This window comes from Eptesicus fuscus, chromosome 10 (assembly GCF_027574615.1).
Source record: "Eptesicus fuscus isolate TK198812 chromosome 10, DD_ASM_mEF_20220401, whole genome shotgun sequence".
NCBI classification, from domain to species: domain Eukaryota; kingdom Metazoa; phylum Chordata; class Mammalia; order Chiroptera; family Vespertilionidae; genus Eptesicus; species Eptesicus fuscus.
In genome coordinates, this window is record NC_072482.1 from 83,156,620 (window position 1) to 83,178,405 (window position 21,786).

The following is a 21,786-nucleotide window of genomic DNA, read 5'->3' on the forward strand; positions in this document are numbered from 1 at the left end:
CCTCCCAATGGAATCAGACAAGCCCACCCAGATGATCCAGAATTGTTTTCTTAGTTAACATCAATGGATTAGGGATTTTGATTACATCTGCAAAACACCTTCGCAGCAACTCTTAGAGTAGTGTTCATTTCAATGACTTGGTGTAGTAATTTAGCCAAGATGACATATAAATTTAAAACCATCACCTCATTATATCCAACATTATATCATTACAATCTGTAATTAATGTAAACCTATTAATGAGCTATTTTACATTCTTCTTTACAGTAAGTCTTCATAATCCAGTGTGTACTTATCTTTATATCATATCTCAATTTGGACTAACCACATATCATGTCCTTAATATGCACATGTGTCTAGTGGTTACTGCATTGGACAGTGTAAGTCTGGATGGTGATAAACAGTAATGAGGCAGATTGTCTTGTGTCTTTAGAACTGTTCTGAAGATACAAGTTCTGTGTGTGTGTATGTGTTTACTGTTAGCTTTTTTCCCCTATCATCTGTAAGATGAAATTTTATTATGCCTTTGTAAACACAATACATTTCTTAAAACATTGATCAAAAGTTTCCACACATGTAACGCTATATGACATATTACAGTGCAACACTATTTTTGTTACATAATTATGAAAATACTATAGAACCCAAACGCAAAAGGGTAAGCAAAAGGAATATAATTCTGAGCCATCTCAACATATTCTTGGAGATCATTTTGCCCTACAGGGGCACTTGGCAATGTCTAAAGGCATTTTTCATGGTTATGACTAGGGATGAAACTATAGCCATCTAGTTCATAGAGGCCAGAGATGCTGCTAAATGCCATGAGTGCACAGAATAGACCCACTGCATTCCAAATGATCCACTCAACCCAAGAAGTCAATGATGCTAAGATGACAAACCCTGCTTTGAAGTAGGTTCTGTAGACATATAAGGAAGAAATTAAAAAAAAACACAAAAAACACAACACAAAAAACACACATGAGAAATCAAGGAAGATGAACCTTTCCTGTGCCCTGTGGAGATCTTTCCTGGCACCTTAGTGAATTGTGTTTTTAGAGATGTGAGTATCTTAACTCTTTTGTATCTCTATTTCCATATTCAAAGACAGGGATGGAATGAGGGTAGAGCAGTGGCCCTGCATAGTCCGATGATGAATTAATGAGGAAAAATGAGGGAAGGAAATCTTCACAGTGGTGATTACCTCCTTAACAGGAGAACAGGAATCAGTAACTGTCTTTTCTGAAGAATTTAGGATTTCCTTATGGTTAGTCTTGATTTTAAACTTATAGAAAATTTACCAAAATTTAAAATCTCTTTTACAAATGGAGAGTTTAAAATATATACAGTAATTAGCACCATGTCAGAGCATCTGTGGGATAAAGTTGTGATAATTAAATAAGTAAACCTCATTAGCATTTTCCTAAGAAAAACCATGGAATTTAAGATTAAATCACTTTTCAGAGGTAGTAATCATATTTGCAAACTCTAATCTCAAATTATATCTATCCAAATTAACTGCAAATTCAGAATTAACTTCATTTTCTAACCCTTGCAATGCATAGATACTAAAGCTAGCAGCAAATTACATATATTTCTTAAAACCTGATGTTTAGAAAAATGTAACAACTAACTCATTTTATGAAATGGGTCATATCTGCTTACAGTGATTATTGGTTAAATTAAATAGCAAATTCTGATTATAAATATAGCTTAGAGTCACTGCTTCTGATATATACATATTTTATGAGATAGTTGTTATAGTTCATTTCACAAATTCTTAATTTAATATGTAAAAACTAAATCTTCCTAAATCTAAGTGACATTCTTACTAAGTATTCTTAATTTGTATGGAGAGAAACTGATATAAAACAGCCTGTCCGGAGTAGCACAGTGTTTGAACATCAACCTATGAACCAGAAGGTCATGGTTCAATTCCCAGTCAGGGCACATGCCTGGGTTGCAGGTTTCATCCCCAGTGTGGGGCTTCCATGAGGCAGCCAATCAGTGATTCTCTCTCATTGATGTTTCTATTTCTTGCTCCCTCTCCTGTCCTCTCTGAAATCAATAAAAATATAATTTTTTTAAAAAGAGAATAACTGATATAAAACATAATTATACTTTGGGATCAATTTTCACACTCTAAACAGTGACAATATATTTCCATTGATGTAAGTTTTTAAGCTTTTTCAAATAACTCTAATCTGAGGTAATTCACATTTTTTCTTTATTTCAATAAATGAGTAATTTTTTGTAGCAATATGTTATAAAATCCTTTTAGGCATCTATAACTTGTTATTGTTAGATATAATGATTTAGGCATCATGGTTAATAGCTATGTAGTCATAACTATGGTTCATATTTTGCACATTTTCAAAAAGACATTTTAAATGATAAATTTTATTTTCCCTTAGAAATACGCAAAGAAAAAACTGAAAAAGAGGAGAAACCTGAAAGGAAACTTCAAACTAAAGGTAAATGTTTAATTTTGTGTTTATTCTAATTTTTATTTAGTGTATCATACACATTTATATGAGGAAGGGAAGTTTTCATATTTAGTGTTCTTTGTTTCAATTTTTGATAGTGTTTAAATAAGTACCTTTACTTCTCATTTAACTTCAGGCACACATATAGAAATAATATTTAATGATTGGAATAGAAGTAACTTCAAAATGTATAATAATCTTTAAATTATTTACATCTGATATTTACTAAGATAGTACCACAATCATATTTTTGACTTATTAGCAAAATTTTTAATAATCCTATATAATAAAAGGGTAATATGCAAATTGAAAGGCAGAATGACCAGAACACCTGTGACCCCTCTCCCAGCTGGCCCCGCCCCCCCTTGGCCCCTTTCTCAGCCAGCCTGCCGTTGGCTCCCATCGGTGAAGGCCAGCTGGACCTTACCAGTGCACAAATTTGTGCACTGGGCCTCTAGTATACTATAATAAGTGAAGGTTCAATTTATCTTAACCTTGAATTTTTTATTCCATGCAATACCTTTAAAATATTTAGTGTAGAAATTACATTACCTCAATGTGTACTGCAAGGCGTTACAACTTTCTTACAAAGCCTTAGGTGGTAGATGGAAGGTGAGGCATGATGATTAATATTCCTTTCAAGTGAACTGAACCCAGTAACTACAGTGCTGCATGACCAGCAATGTCTTGCTCATTTTACAAGCCTAATTTTTGTGTGTGTGTGTTTGGGGGGAGGTGGCCCATGGAGTCATATAACTTTAAAGAAACATAGAAAGCAAAAAACATATTCTAAATATGTCCAGGTCTCCTCAATGGTCAGTTTCACATGAGTTTTGGGTGAAACTGACCATTTTAATTTTTGCTAGGGCAGAAAGAAAACATAATTACTATTATAGTGTGATACAGACAGAAAGTAAAAAAAGTTTGGAGGGATAAAAATTGAATGTTGTCTAATATATATTATGTCAAAACTGGATAATGCAAAATTACCTGTAGTAAATATCAAAGTTGCAAAATAGTACAGTTTCAAATAATAGAAGTAATCATTAATCTAAAATTATACCAATATGTGAATCTATACTTAAAATGTCATTTTAAAAAGATATGCTTCATGTACTTCCTGTTGTGAAGACCTGGAATCATTCTGCAGGCATTCTATCTTTTAATCCTATTGTTTGAATTCATTTCATACTGGCCAGCCAATTCTTATACAATCAGGGACATTGAAGCTTACTCAATTGAAACCTATTTATATTTGTAGCTAGGGAACTAATGTCTTCTTACTTTTCCCTTTCCTTTTTTGGTTCTTAATTCCGTTGGTCAGGGAAATTGGACACAGCTCTTAGGTACAGATTGACTAGCCGTGACTGAGCTGGCTCTGCGTTTCTATCTGCTGGGGGTTAAACAGAAACTCAACTGGTTCCACACCAGTGGGGTCTCTGCTGTTTTATCCTGCAGACTGTACGATTAATTTAATAGCAGTGCTGCCGGAGCGGATGGGGGGATGCAGATGGCACCATTTCCATTTTGGACCTGGCTCTATTAGAATCCTGCTGTTAAAGACTTTGAGCAGTGGGCTGGAGAGTGGGTTTATTAAACGAGAGAGTTTTGCATAATTAAAACAGAGAATTTGGCTGAGGTTTAAAATAACTTTCTCAAAGGCTTGGCTAGAGATTAATACCTGAATATATATCCTGAAACTTCAGCTGTTCAACACTGAAATGGGCTTCACAGATAGTTTCTTTTTCTCCACAGTTTTTCTGTGTGAGTAGTAACACAATATTTTGTTTTACTGCTTCGTTTCCTCATCCAGGTAGAATAATGCCTACTTTTTTTTTTTAGTCCCAAGCTGTTCAGGGAGAAAGTAAATGTGGTTTTATAACTGTTCCCATATGTAGATAAATATATGTTTTTATATATGCCACATTCCATAACAGTTACAGTTAGATGTGATAGATCATTAGAAATTTAATTGTTATCAAGGCATTTTGAACGATTGAAAGAAAAGATACAGTATATTCAAGTAGTTAGTAGCCTGCAATGATTACAGACAAACCAGCAAATATCTGAGTCTATAAAGATCCATTATGCTGAAGCTGGTGTATTTTGGAGGGAGATAAAAATGTTGGTGATGATAGAAGTTACATGCCATCCTATTGTCTCTATTTTTTCCTCCTTCAAGGGACTTATATACAATTTTAAAGGTTTTAAGAGTGTGAAGTTATTGGGAAAGCCATGAAATCCTACACTTAGGTGATTTACTCATCTACTGGAAAGCAGAAAACAAAAGAATATGAATCCCAGAGAACACACATTTCCAAAATAATTTCATGTTATATGCTAACTTATTTATTTTTAAAGTATCAAAGAATTAATGTTTTAATTCTGTCCCTTTTTCATGTAAAATTAGGTGATTTTTATAGTCATTTACATTATTTAAGTGATTTTAATTCATGAGGCCAAGGTAACTTTTATTCCTATTTTGTCCATCTATTTATTTTGTTTGATATTTTTTGTTAGGGAACAAAAGGAACAGTTTTACGAAGCTCAAGAGTAAGCCCTTTAATTTTTAACCTGGCAATGAGTACCTATTTTGGCTTTAAGGTTTAAGCTCTAAGATGTTAATTGACGTTTATATATTGTTATTTTTGCCCACATAAAGGAGGTGGTAACTTACTTTATGATCAGAATAGTGTATATACTTGTGACCTTGTGTTGAACTAATAACATGGTCTATTCCTACTTCTCCTCTTCCACTGCTATCTCCTCAACAATCAATCTCTCAATCAGATTATGAGAGTCACTCCTTCACTGATTTCCCTGCATTAACCTCTAAAATCCAGGCAATTCATGCTACTCACAGACTTAAATCTATCTGTTGCCATCACAGAGCCTTAGAGATAAAGCCACATATTCTGCCGGCGCATATAAAGCCCTTCTCATATGATCACTGGCAGCCCCACACATTCCCAGCTTTGTGCACTTGAACACATACCCTCCCTCCTCTGCAACCTACTCATCAACTCCCCTTCACTCTCAGATCTCCTCCTGCTTCCCCGTGCCACTCCAGACCCCTGGCTTCCTCTCTGCCTTAGACAGGCTGAATTGTTGGGCAGTCTCTAAGTAGGCACTGCCGCTGTCTCATAACTCTGGGCTTTTGTATACAGTTCTCTCTGGCCATCTGGCCATTCCTGTGTAGTCACTTGGCAGGCTTCTGCTCATTTCTTTGGTTCTCAGATAGAATGCAAGTTTCTTTAATTGGCCTTCTTTGCTGTCCCTTAATCTGGGGCAGAGACCCTTTCTCCATGGTACTGTTACGCCTCTGCCTTTACCCTTTAAGCATTTTGACACAATTTAAAAAAAATGTTTTCTTTTATTGATTTCAGAGAGAAGGGAGAGGGAGAAAGAGATAGAAACATCAATGATGAGAGAAAAATCATTGATCAGCTGCCTCCTGCATGCCCTGTACTGGGGATCAAGCCTGCAACCAGGGCATGTGCCCTTGACCAGAATCGAACCCCGGGACCCTTTAGTCTCCAGGCCGATGCTCTATCCACTGAGCCAAACCAGCTAGGGCTTGACACAAATTTTAATTGTGGGTATCTTGACGACCTAACTGACTGAGGGCAAAAACTATATTTGTCTTCATACATGTTCTAGGTCAACCCTGGCATTTACTCCTATTATTCTGTTTCCTTGTCTATGAACAAAGAACTTCAGACTCAGTGGTCTCTCAGATTCCTACCAGCTCTGAATGTGTATTAATATCAAATTAATTTTTTAACATCTGGCAAACTACCCAACACATGAAACACACTCAATAATGTTGAAATAATGAATTAATTAAGTATCCATTTACTCTATTTTGTTAAGCTGTATTTAATTCCTATGAGCAATTTTTCCTTTGAGATTTCTGTTTTATTCAGCTTTAATTGGACCACTCTAATGTCAAATTTATGTGGTCAACAGCAATTGAAGTATTTGATAGTGAGTTTCATATTAGAACAAAACAATCTGTAAGATGCAATTAGGAAACACCCACAATAAAATTTATAATATAATGATATAGATTAAAGTAATACAGATTAATTTGGACAATTTTGAAAACAAAACAAAAAAAAAAAACAAAGAAAAGGAACCACAATGTAATTATCCAGAGATAAATACTAACATTATTTTTCTCCATTTAGTTGTGTGTGTTTTTAATTGCACATTGTTTTGTTTCTTTGCAATTGCAAATTTTCTTGTTGTTTTCAGATAACATTTAGGCTTCTATTTAACTATTAAGCATTTCAATTTACTCATAGAACAGAACAAACAAAAAAAGACTAGAACCTGGTAGAAAACACATACCGAGATAAGAGAACCTTGTCCATGATGTCTCCTAGACAAAAGGAGGGCCTTTTAGGACTCAGAACAGTATGCTTCTGCTCTACCACCTGGATTGTCTCGTGTTCAGGTGCCAAACTGACCTCAGAAATGGTGAGAAAGTTCACATGGCAGAAGTGTGTGCTGACCGATGGCATGTGGTCAGCATCAGAGTGAGCCAGCCAAGGGAAAGGGGGGTACCTGGAAGGCACATATTGTACATGGAAAAACTGGCCATAGCCATCACATGATAATACACATTCATTTATTTACAGCACTTACTTTGTGCCAGACATTATACAGAGCCCTAAAAAGTTAGAGTAATCAGACTCAGTTCAATGAGAAATCCAGAAAAGCAAATACAGAGTTATACCATCAGGTGGTATAACTCCACAAAGAGATGTCCTGGAGGAGAGATCGTGGTTGAGGAGGTAACTGGCTATCTTGGTTGCAGAGTAGGTTTGACTGTAGTTTTCTGGTAGGGCCTTAGAGGCATGGGAAGGTTGAGATTTAGGCCTTTCGTAGGGCTGTTGTAACAAAGCATCAAAAGCTGAGTGGCTAGCCCCAGCTGGATTGGCTCAGTGGATAGAGCATCGGCCTACAGACTGTAGGGTCCCAGTTTTGATTCCGGTCAAGGGCACATGCTGGAGTTGCAGGCTCAGTCCCCAGTACCAGGCATGCAGGATGCCAATCAATGATTCCCTCTCATCACTGATGTTTCTATCTCTTTCTCCCTCTCCCTTCCTGAAATAAATAAAAATATATATTTTTCAAAAACTTAGTGGCTTAAAATAACATAACTTTATTGTCAGTGACTGTGGTTAATTAAATTAATTTGCAAACCATCAATTGATAGCCAAAGTCGAGGTCTCAGCAGGGTTGATTTTCTCAGGGGACTGTAAGGGAGAATCTCTTCACGCTTCTCCCAGCTTTCTGGTGGTTGGCTGGCAATCTTTGGCTTGTAGATGGATCCCTCTGATCTCTGCTTTTATCTTCAAATGCTGTTCTCCTCGTGTCTCTGTCTCTCCTCCCTGCGCATATCTGTTTCTGTCCAAATTTCCCATTTTCGTAAGAACATCAGTCATGCATTAAGTCCCACCCTAGTGACTGCATTTCAAGCTAATTACCTCTGAAGACGAACCAAGGTCACATCTGTTTGAGGTGACACATTCAACCCATAGCAGTTACCATATGCGCAAAGTCAAAGGAACATTTTATATAATTTTTATTTACATATACATGTTTATTTTTCAATTGTAATTTATATTCAATAATATTCTGTATTAGTTTCAGATGTACAGCATGGTGGTTAGAAAATCATGTACTTTACAGAATGGTTCCATTTTTAAAAAGTATATATTTTTATTGATTTCAGAGAGGCAAGGGGGAGAGAGAGAGAGAGAGAGAGAGAGAGAGAGAGAGAGAGAGAGAGAGAGAGAGAGAGAGAAACATCAATGATGAGAGAGAATCATTGACCGGCTGCCTCCTGCATGCCCCTGACCAGGGATTGAGCCAACAACCCAGGCATGCGCCTGGACCAGGAATCGAACTGTCACCTCCTGGTTCATAGGTTGACACTCAACCACTGTGCCACACCTGCTAGGCTGGTTCCATTTTAAAAAACGGTAATTTATATAAAAATAATGCTGATTGGTTTAGAGTGGTTTCTGGGAATCAATTACACAGCAGGAATCATAAGCTGGCATAGGATTTTGCTGAAGATTGTGGTTCAAAAGCCAAAAAATGCAGGACATTAAAATGCATCTAAATATCATGTAGCCCTTTATAAAAACGCTTTCAAAGCCCACAAATTAGTTTAGTCAGCTTATATAAACTTTGCCTTTTGCCTTCTCTCAGCTGTATATAATTGACTCATTAAAGTACAAAATATATTTTCTTTTCCTCTCTGGCAACCGTGCAAAATAAACCTGGGAAATGAGAACAGAAGACTATGCAAAGCTGTGTCACCTCCATAGTGACTGTTCCCTTAGGAGGACGTGATTAGGTTCTGACAGGCTCTGTAGCCCTGGGTGAAGGGGAAGTTACCCACATGATTAAACCAGATTTCAGAGTAAATCTCATATTTTGGAATTTAAATTTATGTTTTGTGATTTAACATATATGTATCAGATGAGCTTTTTAATTTGGGGTAATTTGCCTAATCTTCACTTTAATAATACATAAATGAATGTAATTTTATTATGGAAAAGATGTGTGTATGGTATTATAGGCTAGATTGTAGATAACATGCTTAGAGAATCCAATCACCACACTTTGGCTCATAGAACAAGTTTATAATTCTGGGATGTACAAGGCAGCATAGTTTTGGGAGAAGAATGCTAGTTTAGCTCTCTGATAACTATATTTCTAGTCTATTCTTCAAGAGACTCTTATGAGCCTGTGTTTTCTTCTCCAGGGACAAAGAGATTCAGGCTAATTGACCTTCCTGATTCCAACCAGCTCTAAAGTGGGGTGCTTATATTAAATTTAAAATGATAAATCCTTCCCGTAGCAGGAATGAATAATACAATCTTTGAAAAGTTTCTGTACTCAGGAATACATCATTACATATTGCTTAAAGTGTGTAGATCATTTTGCCTGAGCACAGAATGGAAATTGTACTAATCAGTTACAAAAAATGTAAAACACACGCAGAGACATATATACTAACCAAAGGTATATCTGGCATTTTTGTTTAGTGGTGGCTAAAGCAGAATTTTTAAAGGAGTTTAAAGTGAATTTGTATCCTGCTCTTCTTTCATAAAAAAAAATGATGAATGCAAGCATGGATATATATGAAAGTTATGAAGCTGTTTGAAAATTTGACATACTTAAAATTTGTAGACCACTTCAGTGCTAATAGCTTCCACAAGATAAACACCAGAAAGCTGAGAAGCAGTGAAATTAATTAAAAGAAAAATCAGCAAAATCTATTACAGCTAACCATGTTCCCCGAAGTCTTTTATAATATGAAGATATAATGATCACTTGCTTTTCCATCTGATTTGTTTTGATTTGAGCACTCAAAACTCATCCCATACAGTAGCTCTGAGGTCAAGTATGAATTCCAGTTTTGGTTCATTAAATTTATTTGCTAACCATCCACTGAAGAATATAGTAGTCTATCCAAAATAAAACCTAAAAAAAAAATCTGACACCAAAACTTTTGATTTTTGAACTAAGAGCAGAGAGATCAGCAGAGGGCTCTGACAGTCTGGCCCTGCGTGCCTACGGCTGGGCCCCTAGGAAGGCTTTGCTGGATAAGAGCCTCAAGGTCAGGAGCACTGTGCGCTCGGATACACTTCAGAAAAGGACACAGAGCCTGACTGGCAGGTTGCCCGAGCCGAGCGCTGTGGAAGCACAGAGCACAGCTTGCAGAGTGCTGGAGAGGGACCATATGGGGAAGTTTGAGAGACACACTTCAGAGTTGAGTTGAGCCGAATGTTCTGGTCAGGGAAAGGTCAGAATCTGGGCAAGTGCAGAAACAGCAGGGCCATGCCAACTCGGGTGCCAAACATCAGGGCCATTCCAACTGGTGGACTCCATTTGTTTTTAATTATCTGCCTACCGAAGGGACTTTTGTTTCTTGTAAATAAGGATGACAAACAAATTAAGCTCCAGCAGGTGCAACCAGCTTATTTTACCCTGAGCTAAAACTGGCCTCGCTAAGATGTCACCTGCCAAACAGATCTGGTGACAGAAAAGAGGGTACCTTTTTCTTCTTCTTCCCCATGCAAACTTCTAGTTGGGGGTTGTAAGTAAAGAGATGTACAAGGAAATGCAATCACCAGAGCAAATGATTTTTTATTTTGGAGTGATCATTAAGGCCGTTTCACTGATGATTGCATTGTTTTGATGAAAGACATTTCAAAACTTGGTATTTGAGCTCAGTCTTGCCAAAGTGTGAAGTTTCTGTCCAAGAAGATTTAGTGGCTGTCTGCCATGTTGAACAGCTCCCCTAGAGCACAGGATCCAGCTGCTTCAGAACACTCTGACGGTGCCATTTCTGAGGGGGCTAATGAAATGCCAGCATACAGGATTGTGTCTGCAAATCAAAACTTAGACTGCGAGGAACCAGATTCTCCCACAGGGTGAGAGAAAAGAGGCATTCAGATGCTGCTTTGAGTCTGAATGCAGCTCTGTCGCTCTTCTGATTTTGTGTGAATGCTCCCATTTGCACCCGGGCACACGTCAACCAGAAAATCCTTTAGTGCTGTGGACAGCCAGCTGTCCGGGGTGGGAGAGGTCTGGTCCTTCGCAGAGGCAGAGACGCAGATTAGGTGTTCTCCTGGGGGCCTTGCCAATCAGGGTTCCGAAAGCACAGCTTATCTCACACAAACTAGGTTTCCCCTAGAGAAACTTTAAAAGAGGCTTTGTTTCTGCCAAGATTTTATTTTATTTTTTTCAGCTTAATTAATAGTAATCCAAAGACACTGAACTAAGCTATCTGTGGCCATGTGTGAATACTGATGTCCTCTCCTTATTTTGTCAGATAGTTATATTGCATTTAGTAACTCAGAAACACCTCAAAGAATCATTGAATGTGGAAAGGAAAAAATAATGTTCTAGGATGTAGTTTTCTTTTGTTCCTCACTGGCTTTTAATTAGTTAAGAGATTTTTAATACATTGTAAAAATTGTTTATGATGGAAGCAAACTGTACTTATTATATCTATACCACATCATCTATGAATAGAATTGTACTGGAAGATGAAAATAACTCTTCTTGTAATACTTTGGAATTTCACTTATTCAAAAATATCTATTAGGAGTCCACTATGTGACAGACACCATATGATGAGGCACAGATGCAAAAATAAAATAATACACAGTAGTCCCTAAAGAGACTTCACCTACTGGGTTGTCAGATATATGAACCATTGCAGTATTATTGTTTACTTGCTAAAATAGAATTATGCACATGGTATAGTTGGTGTATAAAATAAGTAGAGGTCAAAAAACATTTCATAGAGGTGAAGGCATGGGGGTGTGGAAATTCCAGGTAAAAGACAAGCAGTGGGGAGATGCAAAGGCATTAACAGGGCACGCGGTGAGCTTGTGGAACTCCAAGAGTTTTGTTATAATGGGATGTAAAGTTCAAGGGGATATAGCACCTACTATGTGACAGATACCATGCTAAGCACTGAGGGACATAATCTTTTAACTGGTCAATAGTATAATCAGATATTCATGTTATCAAGGTTACTCTGAGAACATAAAAACTAAACCTAAAGGTTCAAGGGACTAGTCAGGATATTGTAATAACTAGAGGCCCGGTTTTGTGCACCAGTGAGGTCCCTCAGCCTGGCCTGCGGGATTGGGCCAAAACTGGGTCTCCGACATCCCCTGAGGGGTTCCGGATTGCGAGAGGGTACAGGCCAGGCCAAAGGACCCCACCAGTGCTCGATCAGGGCCAGAGAGTGACCACAGGAGGGCTCCAGGGTGTGTCTGGCCCATCTTGCTCAGTCCGGATCAGCCGGACCCCAGCTAACCTACTGGTCAGAGCATCTGCCCCCTGGTGGTCAGTGCATGTCATAGCTAGTGGTTGAGCGGCCTTAGCATATCATTAGCATATTATGCTTTGATTGGTTGAATGGACGACTGGACACTTAGCATATTAGGCTTTTATTATATAGCATATGTGTAATCATATACCTAAGAAGGACATCCTACTTCAACTTTTGAAATTGTCTCTTCTTTTTCCTTCCACTCCCTTACTAGCTTAATTTCTTCTCATCTTTTGTATCTGTAGATGTCAATTCTACCAAGGGGCCTTCTCCATACACACAAACTAGATTGGGTCTCATTGTGCACATTGACATGCCACCAGAAATATATATATTTTTCATAGCAGCTATACTAAGTTCAATTAACTATCTGTATAATTATTTGTTTAGCATCCATCATCCGTTAGCTTGTTGACATCATGGAGTCTCTCTTGTCTAGCAGGGTCTTTAGTACTTGGCAGATGCTCTTTCTATATTTCTGTGTAAATAAATGATTGGCAGAAAATGTAATATTGGATAAAAGAAGATGGGTAAGAGGAATATTAAACAGGTATGAAAGAGTTTGGTAAATGAACAAAATGGAAAATAAAAGACAAATCCTAGGTGAGTTCCATGTTTCTAGCTTAGATAATTGGAGGTGCCATTAATAAGATGTATGATTACATTGTGGGGTAAGATTATGTCTTAAGTTGGAACCTGACTATATTAATTAATTGGATCACAGTTCATATTAAGTTACATTTTGTTTACTTTGGAGGGATTTGGTGTCATCCTAGTCTCATCTCACTATATTTTCAAAAACTTTCATTATGAATTGTTTCTGTAGAAGATTAACATGTACTATTTAGGTTGGTTATACTTTGCTTGATTATGTCCTGAATTTTTATGCTCATATTTTTGGCATTTCTCTAGTATTGAGCCGGACTCCTTTGGTACATAGCATAAGAAATTTTAAAACTTTTTCATTTAATTAAATTAAACTTGAAAATTTGGGAAAGCTGAGGGGTAATCTTATCTTTGCAATTAGACCTAGTTTTGTTATAAAGTAAAAATAGAAGTAAATAAATCTATAATTATCTTAATGATTAAACCTCTCTGTAAAACCTCATGTCAGTTAAAGAAAGTTTTCTAAAGGCAGAAAGTAAGTTTTTGACATCAAAGACTGCCTTGTAATCATCTCATCATTTATTCTGTTTACTTTAATAAAAAGTATTGTCTGTTTCTTTCCAGTTACCCACAGAGAAAAAGACAAAGTAAAAGAAAAAGAAAAACCTGAAAAGAAAGGTATAGTGTTTTTCTTACTGCTGTTTTTAGACATTGGTTCCTTCCTGTTTGGCCTCTTCTTTACATCAGATTTTAGGTTATCATAAATTTATGTTTTTATTTATATTATGACAATTTTATTATAATTGAATCTAAAAAGAGTAATTTCTGGGTTGAAGCAAATGAAATGCTTAAGACCCTTGAACTCTATTGCATACTTCGATTACCTATTAGACCAGACTTTTTAAATTTTTATTTTTGTCTTATTTATTTGTTTAGAATATGCAAGGAAGATTCATTGTTTAATGCATAAAGATACATTGTTAAAAGCTTCCTGCCTTGTTCCCACCCTCCAGGTTCCTATTCCATCCTACTTACACATATACATAGTAAAAATACTTTTATAAGTTTTATGTATGTCTTTCAGAGCTTCATCATGAATTTGTAAGACAATATAATTTATTGTTTCTCCATATTTTTCCACACAAAATTTAGCTTGTCCTCAATTCTGATTTTTATAATTTATCAATATTATCTAGAGAACTTTCATTATCAGTAAATAGGTACTTTCCTCATTCTCTTAAAAAAAACTGCATTTAAATAGAGATATTTTTTCACTTTAACTGCTTGTTATGTATAGATTCAAGGAGTTAAGTATGAACTTTAGCAATTTATATTTCTGGTGTAACTACAAGTACTCATTACCTATTTCTCCTGATAATATGTGTGCATGTCATTTGGGTATATATCCTTGGTCTGTCACTTTTCAAATATATATTTTTTTCAGTTTTGTAGTTAATGTAAGGGTGTCTGTGTGTGGGAATAGATATGTGTGAGTATGTGTGTTTATTTTCTAAGTTTGCATGCAGCTGGATAGGTTAATATTACTTTTGGTATTTCTGCTTTTAAATCTTTTTCCATAGATTAAATCAATAGTTAATAATATTTTACCCAAGTTTTAAAAACTCTCACATTTCACTTTAATTAATCAAAAATCCATTTTAATGTATGATGTGAAATAAAATTCTCGGTTACTTTTTTGCTTGTGTTTTAAAATGGATTATGCCTAGGATATTTGGGTTAGACTTCAGTTGATTTATGGATCCAGGGCACGCGTAGACTGCTGAATTATCTTGTTATCTGAAACATTCCCTTAGCTAGAATCCTTTATGATATTTAGGAATCTATATTATTATTTAATTTTCTATGATATACTTAATTCTCATTATTTTCTTCAGTAAATAGTATGTAAATATTGAGGAATGTGTGGTGATTTTGGAAACTACCAAACCATATAGTTTAATGTATTTGAACTACAAAAATAAGCTGCGCATGCTGTTGGACTTCTTAAAACTCCTTTAACTTAAACTTTGTGAGACACAAGGTTTTACCAGTCTGTGTAAATATAATTTAAGTTAATAATATAAATTCATATTGTCTTATTAATTTATTACATAGACAATGCAAAGCTATGTTTCAGGTATCATGTTTAATACTATTCAATTAAAAAGTTGTACTTCGTACTTTTATATGATTAATTTTTATGGATAGTACTCTATGAAAGGTGCTGTCCCTTGAAAGTATTTGGTAAAAGTTTTGGTGATCAAAGCGTCATCGGATTGGAGAGCATTTGGGAAGCAGCGACCAGAGAAGCTAAACATCTTGCCAAAGCATAAGACAGTCCCATGCAGTGAAGCCTATTATTCAGTGGTGGCCTTGTCCAGAAACACTGAGCTTAATCAGAGCTCTAGTCCTGATTTAAATATTTCTTTTTATTAATCCTAAAGACAGTACTTCTGCCTGATAAAATGATATATCTTTCAACAAATTCTTATAAAGTTGTTCTCTCTCAGTTTGTCTTTAAAACTTCATCTGTTGGGAATAGTAAAAATGAGATTGAGAATAGCATCCAAAATACTATCTCAGTCTTAACTCCAAGTCTTTAAAATTGGAGTCTATTCAGATATTATTACATTGGTAGCTCTTTATTTCTGAGTTAGGCTCATTAAAGTCATAAATCTTTGAAATAGTTCATTATTTTGTTGGTTATAAGACTGAGGTAAAGAGAAAACTTGGTTTTAAAATCTATTAAAAGTGTGTACTAATATAAAATTTTCTGTTTAAGCAACTCACAAAGAAAAAGTTGAGAAAAAAGAAAAACCAGAAACAAAGACAATGGCAAAAGGTAACTTTTCTCTTGATTATTTTCATAACTGAATTATTTTTCTGTTAAAGTTTACATTTTGGGTAACAGCTGGATGATTGTAAGCATTCACAGTTTCCTTTACATAAAACACTAATTTGGCCTTACATTTTAAGTTTAATATTTAAAGAGTAATAAAACTGAATACATATTTAAAAAAATTAAAAAAACAAAACAAAAACTGAATACATAAAACAATTGAGCACCTCAAAATTTGAGAGGAGAGTAAAGAACTTCCCCATATGTGGTAGGCAGAATTTTGGACCCCATGCCTTTCATCCCTTGATGTCATCCCAGTGACTATGTTACACTATATAGCAGAAAGGAGTTTGCAGAAGTAGTTAAAATTCATATAAAATACAGAAATTTTCCTGTATTATCTAAGTGACCTCAATGTAATTTCATGAACTTTTAAAAACCTTAGAGAAGAGGCAAAAGAGAAAGATTTGAAGTGTCAGAAGAACTTGACCTTTGTTGCTCTCCTAAACATCCTTTTTATTTTATTTTATTTTTTTTTTAATTTCTTTATTGATTAAGGTATCACATATTTGCCCTCATGCCCCCATTCCCATCCCACACCCCTCCCCACACATGCCCCCACCCCCCTATTGTCCCCAACCACTGGTTAGGCGCATATGCTTGCACCCAAGTCCTTTGGTTGATTTCTCCCCTTTACCCCCACCCTCCCCTATCCTCCCTCTGAGGCCCGACAGTCTGATCCGTGCCTCCTTGTTTCTGGGTCTGTTCTTGTTCATCAGTCTATGTTGTTCATTATTTCCACTAGATGAGTGAGATCATGTGCTATTAGAAATACACTTATAAGAACCGAAAATGAGACCAGCAATAATGGTTATGGTGACAGGAAATGAATCAGTCTGTAGTGAGTTTCTTTCTGGGCCAACAGTTCTTTTGAGACCCAATTTCAATGTCCAACAGTTCCTTATGTGTACATGTCAGCACTGACATTTCAGTTCTGGATGGTGGAGAAATGGTGGTAATGCAGGTCTGACTCTCTCTGGTTTGGTCCTGGGCAACCTGCAGTGATGCACAGCTGCTAACTGCTAGTATGGGAAGACCAAGTCAGCATCTTCCATCTCTGGACTGCTTCTCTTCTGTCTTCATGGCTGGAGTAGTCCTGTCGATTCCTCTCTGTTGCTGGAATCCACATGGTCTCGGACTTGTTTTCTGAAAATATACAAACATATTCTCGACCAAAAGTTAATAAAGGAATATTTTCTATAAATTTGACTTGGGATCCTATTTCATTTTTTGCCCAAATGATTTTCCTCTGGCTTGTTTTGACACCTTGTGTGTTTTTCATGGGTGTCTTGCTTTTAGCCTTACAATTAATTTTCTAAAGTATTAATTTTCTAGATGTAATTTACTTACAGGTTATTTTTAGATAAGAAAATTGAGGAGGCCACATGGAAAGTGTGAGAAAAATTCTGCAACACAATGAATGAGTGTGAAAGCCCATTCCTCCCAGAGCCTCTAGTAAGAGATGCCACTCTATTAATAACTTGATTTTAGCCTTGTGGACACTAAAAAGAGAATGTAATTGAGCCACATGGTGCCAATACTTTTGAACCATGGAAACTAGGAGATATTAAATGAATGTTGTTTCAATTAGATGTTTTAGGTAATTTGTTACTATGACAATAAGGTTTACAGCTTTTGGCCAGTATTACACATTGAGTTTGATTTTTAGAAGATTTTAATTCAGGATTGTTTTTTAAGAAGAAAAAGTAAATCATACATTTTGATTAATATTTTAACCATTGAAGCCCCAAGTTCTTAATACTAAACCCCCCAAAATCAAATACACGATTAATGTAAACTATTTTGGAGGATTGCATGTATCAACTTATACTATGCCAAATTTGTCTACCAGTGGTTTGATAGTAGGAAAATATAAAATTTAATTGATATTTCAATATGAACTATTAAAATATAGGTTTTGTGTGATCATAATAGTTTAGAAACTTCAATGCAGCATTTTCAAGGGATGAATGAATCATTTAGATGAAAATTGTAATCTGTTTTCAAAATTTAATGTGTTTATTTATGTAATGTCAAATAATTGGGTATTTGAGACAGATATATATTTTACTAAATTTTTCAATGAGATAACCAAATATCATTTTATTGAAGTTAAGATGGATGAAAGAAAGTCTGATTCTCATTTTGGTTCTCCATTGCATATGCCATTTGGTTGAAGCTCAGGTGAACTAATGATTAATATTAGTGGCAGCGCCACTTGTTGCATATGAATTTAACACAAAGGAATTCATATATGGGGAAAACATGGGAAATAAAGAGAATGCCTTGTGGCAGTGTTTGACATGTGGAAAATACATGAGATATTCAAGAAAAAGAAAGCAGTCCATTGAAGGAAGAAACTGTTGGGAAAATGCTATGTGAAGAGAGATAGGATGGGGCCAGATATCGCAAGGTTTTAAATGCTCTTCTAAACATGCTTCCGATAAGATTATCCTGCTGATCATTAGAGCTCCAGAAACTAGCTCTGAGCCCAGGTCATGATGAGCTCTCTGGCAGGACTTGTTGGGTGAATATATATGAGTTGTATGTCTCAGGTGCTGTTGGCCGTCTGAGTGGAACTTTCTCCCCAGGCAGAAACTAATGAATGTTTGGTGTGGGCTTCTAGAATGATGTTGATTTAAAGTGATTTGCAGAGAGCTGATGGTTTCAGTCATTGAAATGAGTCTGTGGTAGGAAAGAGCATAAACTAACAAAGGAGATTTAGAAATGGTTTAAAGGGAGTAGAAGAAAATCTCCAAATGAATATAGTCACAGGAGCCACAAAGACATTAGAAGTTTGTGGGGCAGTTGAGTGATTTTCAATGAGATTTTTAATGGTCAAGTAACTTTGGAAAACAGTGCATGGTGTAACTCCCTTCCTTGAAAATGCTCAAGACACTTCAGCATTGGGAAGTTTTAAAGAAACTGGTTTAACTTTGTGATTTCAAATCTATTTGATCATAGGAATATCCCCTGTTCCTAACACAGTATCAGCATCTCCCTGTAAAGTTTCCGAGGAATGGAGCTCTGAGAGATGTTGGTCCATTTAAGAAAATTAAATGCCCCAAACCATTCTGGTTTTGTAAATATCAGGCATTATCATTTCCATTCTTCTCTTTATTCTTCACTGGACCTCACAATATTATCTTGTCTTAATTTCAAATCATTGTTTAGTGTACTAAAGTCAAGAAACTTGATTATAATATTTTCATCAAATTCTTCAACGTGAATGACAATAAAAGCTAGCCATTACATTGATAAATTACATTGTAGTAGACTTATTTTGATGTCTAGTGATTATGTATGATCCCTTATAATAAATGATGTCCAATATACTGTATCTATTATAAACAATTTTTTACAAATGTGTGCTCTTTAAAAAATAATTGAAAGATTCACAGAATGATTATTTCACATTCCCAGTTTTCTTCCTCCAGACACATACAATAGCAAATTAAAAATATGTTTGTATATAAAATATGTGTGTATATATATATATATTATAATTAATATATATTCATACATATTCTAATTTGTAGCCCTTTCTGTTTACTGAGATACATTTAAGTGCTTTATAAGTCAATATAATTATTATTTCTGACTTAAGATTTGCAGGAGCCAGTATATTAATTCCTGCTCTCTTTAGGTCTCTTTAAAGTCAAGTTACTAAAAACTGAATGTCTGAGTCATCCTTTAATGAATTTTATTGTTTTATCCCTTTTAGTCACCGTCATTGCAAGTAATTTTACATTTATATTCCCAATAGTTATATTTAAAAAATGTTATGTTGACAGTTCAGTCTCTTGAATGACTTTTAAGATAATCACTTATGAAACAAAATTATCTGATCTCTCTCTCTTTTCCCCCCTTTATTGATTAAGATATTACAAATGTGTCCTTATCCTCCCATTGCCCCCTCAATCTTGCCCTCACCCTCATCCCCTATTGTCTGCGTCCATTGGTTATGCTTATATGCATGCATACAAGTCCTTTGGTTGATCTCTCCTCCTTACCCCTACCTTCCCTCTGAGGTTTGAGCATCTGATCGATGCTTCTCTGTCTCTGGATCTATTTTTGTTCATCAGTTTATTTTGTTCATTATAATCCACAAATGAGTGAGATCATGTGATATTTACCTTTCTCTAAGTGACTTATTTCACTTAGCATAATGCTCTCCAGGTCCATCCATGCTGTTGCAAGTGGTAGGAGTTCCTTCCTTTTTACAGCAGCATGGTATTCCATTGTGCAGATGTACCAAAGTTTTTTAATCCACTCATCTGCCGATGGGCACTTAGGCTGATTCCAAATCCTAGCTATTGTAAATTGTTCTGCTATGAACATAGGGGTGCATATATCCTTTCTGATTGGTAGTTTCTAGTTTCTTGGGATATATTCCTAGAAGTGGGATCACTGGGTTAAATGGGAGTTCCATCTTTAGTTTTTTGAGGAAACTCCATACTGTTCACAGTGGCTGCACCAGTCTGCATTCCCACCAGCAGTGCACGAAGGTTCCTTTTTCTTCTCATCCTCGCCAGCACTTGTCATTTGTTGATTTGTTGATGATAGCCATTCTGAAGGTTGTGAGATGGTAACTCATTGTCATTTTGATTTGCATCTCTCGGATGATTAGTGACTTTGAGCATGTTTTCATATGCCTCTTGGCCTTCCTTCTGTCTTATTTAGAAAAGTATCTATTTAGGTCCATTGCCCATTTTTTGATTGGGTTGTTTATCTTCCTTTTGTTAAGTTGTATGAGTTCCCTGTAAATGTTGGAGATTAAACCCTTATCAATGATAACATTGGCAAATATGTTCTCTCATGCAGTGGGCTTTCTTGTTTTGTTGATGGTTTCTTTTGCTGTGCAGAAGCTTTTTATTTTGATGTAGTCCCATTTGTTTATTTTATCTCTTTAGTTTCCATTGCCCTAGGATCTGTATTGGTGAAGATATTGCTTCGGCATATATCTGAGATTTTGCTGTCTGTGGATTCCTCTAGTATTTTTATGGTTTCCCATCTTACATTTAAGTCCTTTATCCATTTTGAGTTTATTTTTGTGTATGATCTCTTTTAAAAAAATATATATATATTTATTGATTTTTTTACAGAGAGGAAGGGAGAGGGATAGAGAGTTAGAAACATCGATGAGAGAGAAACATCGATCAGCTGCCTCCTGTACACCCACTATTGGGGATGTGCCCACAATCAAGGCACATGCCCTTGGCCAGAATCGAACCTGTGACCCTTCAGTCCGCAGGCCAATGCTCTATCCACTGATCCAAACCAGTTAGGGCATGATCTCTTTTATTGGGCTTTTTGGTTTGAACATTGTCTTTCATTGAACATGCCTGTATACACATCCCCTGCACATTTGCAGTACCTCCTTGATATACTAAGTTCCTAACTACTTAAAAAATAATGTGTTCATGTGCAAATTAAGAAAGAGTCCAACATTTCATTTGTTTTACTACTCTAACATGGCACTTCCTAAACTCTGTAAAAGTCAGATAATGGTATTTGTGTCAAGTACGTATCTCAGAGATACTATTTTTCTATTGTTTTTTTTTTCTTTTCTCTTTATTTTTAAATTGTTCTTAACAACCAGTGAAATATGAAATGCTGTGTTGGCAAGTGAACAAAAATAAAACAACTTTTTAAAAACCCATACAGAAGAGAAGAAAACTAAGACTAAAGAAAAGACTGAAGTAAAGACTAAAAAGGAACCGAAAGGTGGGAAGCAGGAGAAAGTGAAGCAATCAGCTGTGAAAGGAAAAGAAGTACAGAAAACATCACCTAAGACCAAAGGGAAGGATGAGAAAGAGGCCGTAGCTGTGTCCAAGCATGAACAGAAAGGTAAACATTCAGACAAGGCAGCTGGAGGTTGTAAGAGAATATTGGGCAAGAAGCAGATACAGTGAAATTAAAAT

General features: G+C 35.8%; 1 protein-coding gene across 4 annotated transcripts in view; it reads left to right on the top strand.

The window, feature by feature from the left end:
• Window positions 1-21,786, top strand: part of TRDN (triadin) — a 280,530-nt gene that overhangs the window by 70,041 nt on the left and 188,703 nt on the right. For all 4 annotated transcript variants that reach the window (XM_054721940.1, XM_054721941.1, XM_054721942.1 and 1 more), the window contains exons 5-8: window positions 2,412-2,471; window positions 13,588-13,641; window positions 15,746-15,805; window positions 21,530-21,712. In XM_054721940.1, the coding sequence (XP_054577915.1) occupies window positions 2,412-2,471; window positions 13,588-13,641; window positions 15,746-15,805; window positions 21,530-21,712 (357 nt within the window). The remainder of the gene's footprint in view (window positions 1-2,411; window positions 2,472-13,587; window positions 13,642-15,745; window positions 15,806-21,529; window positions 21,713-21,786) is intronic.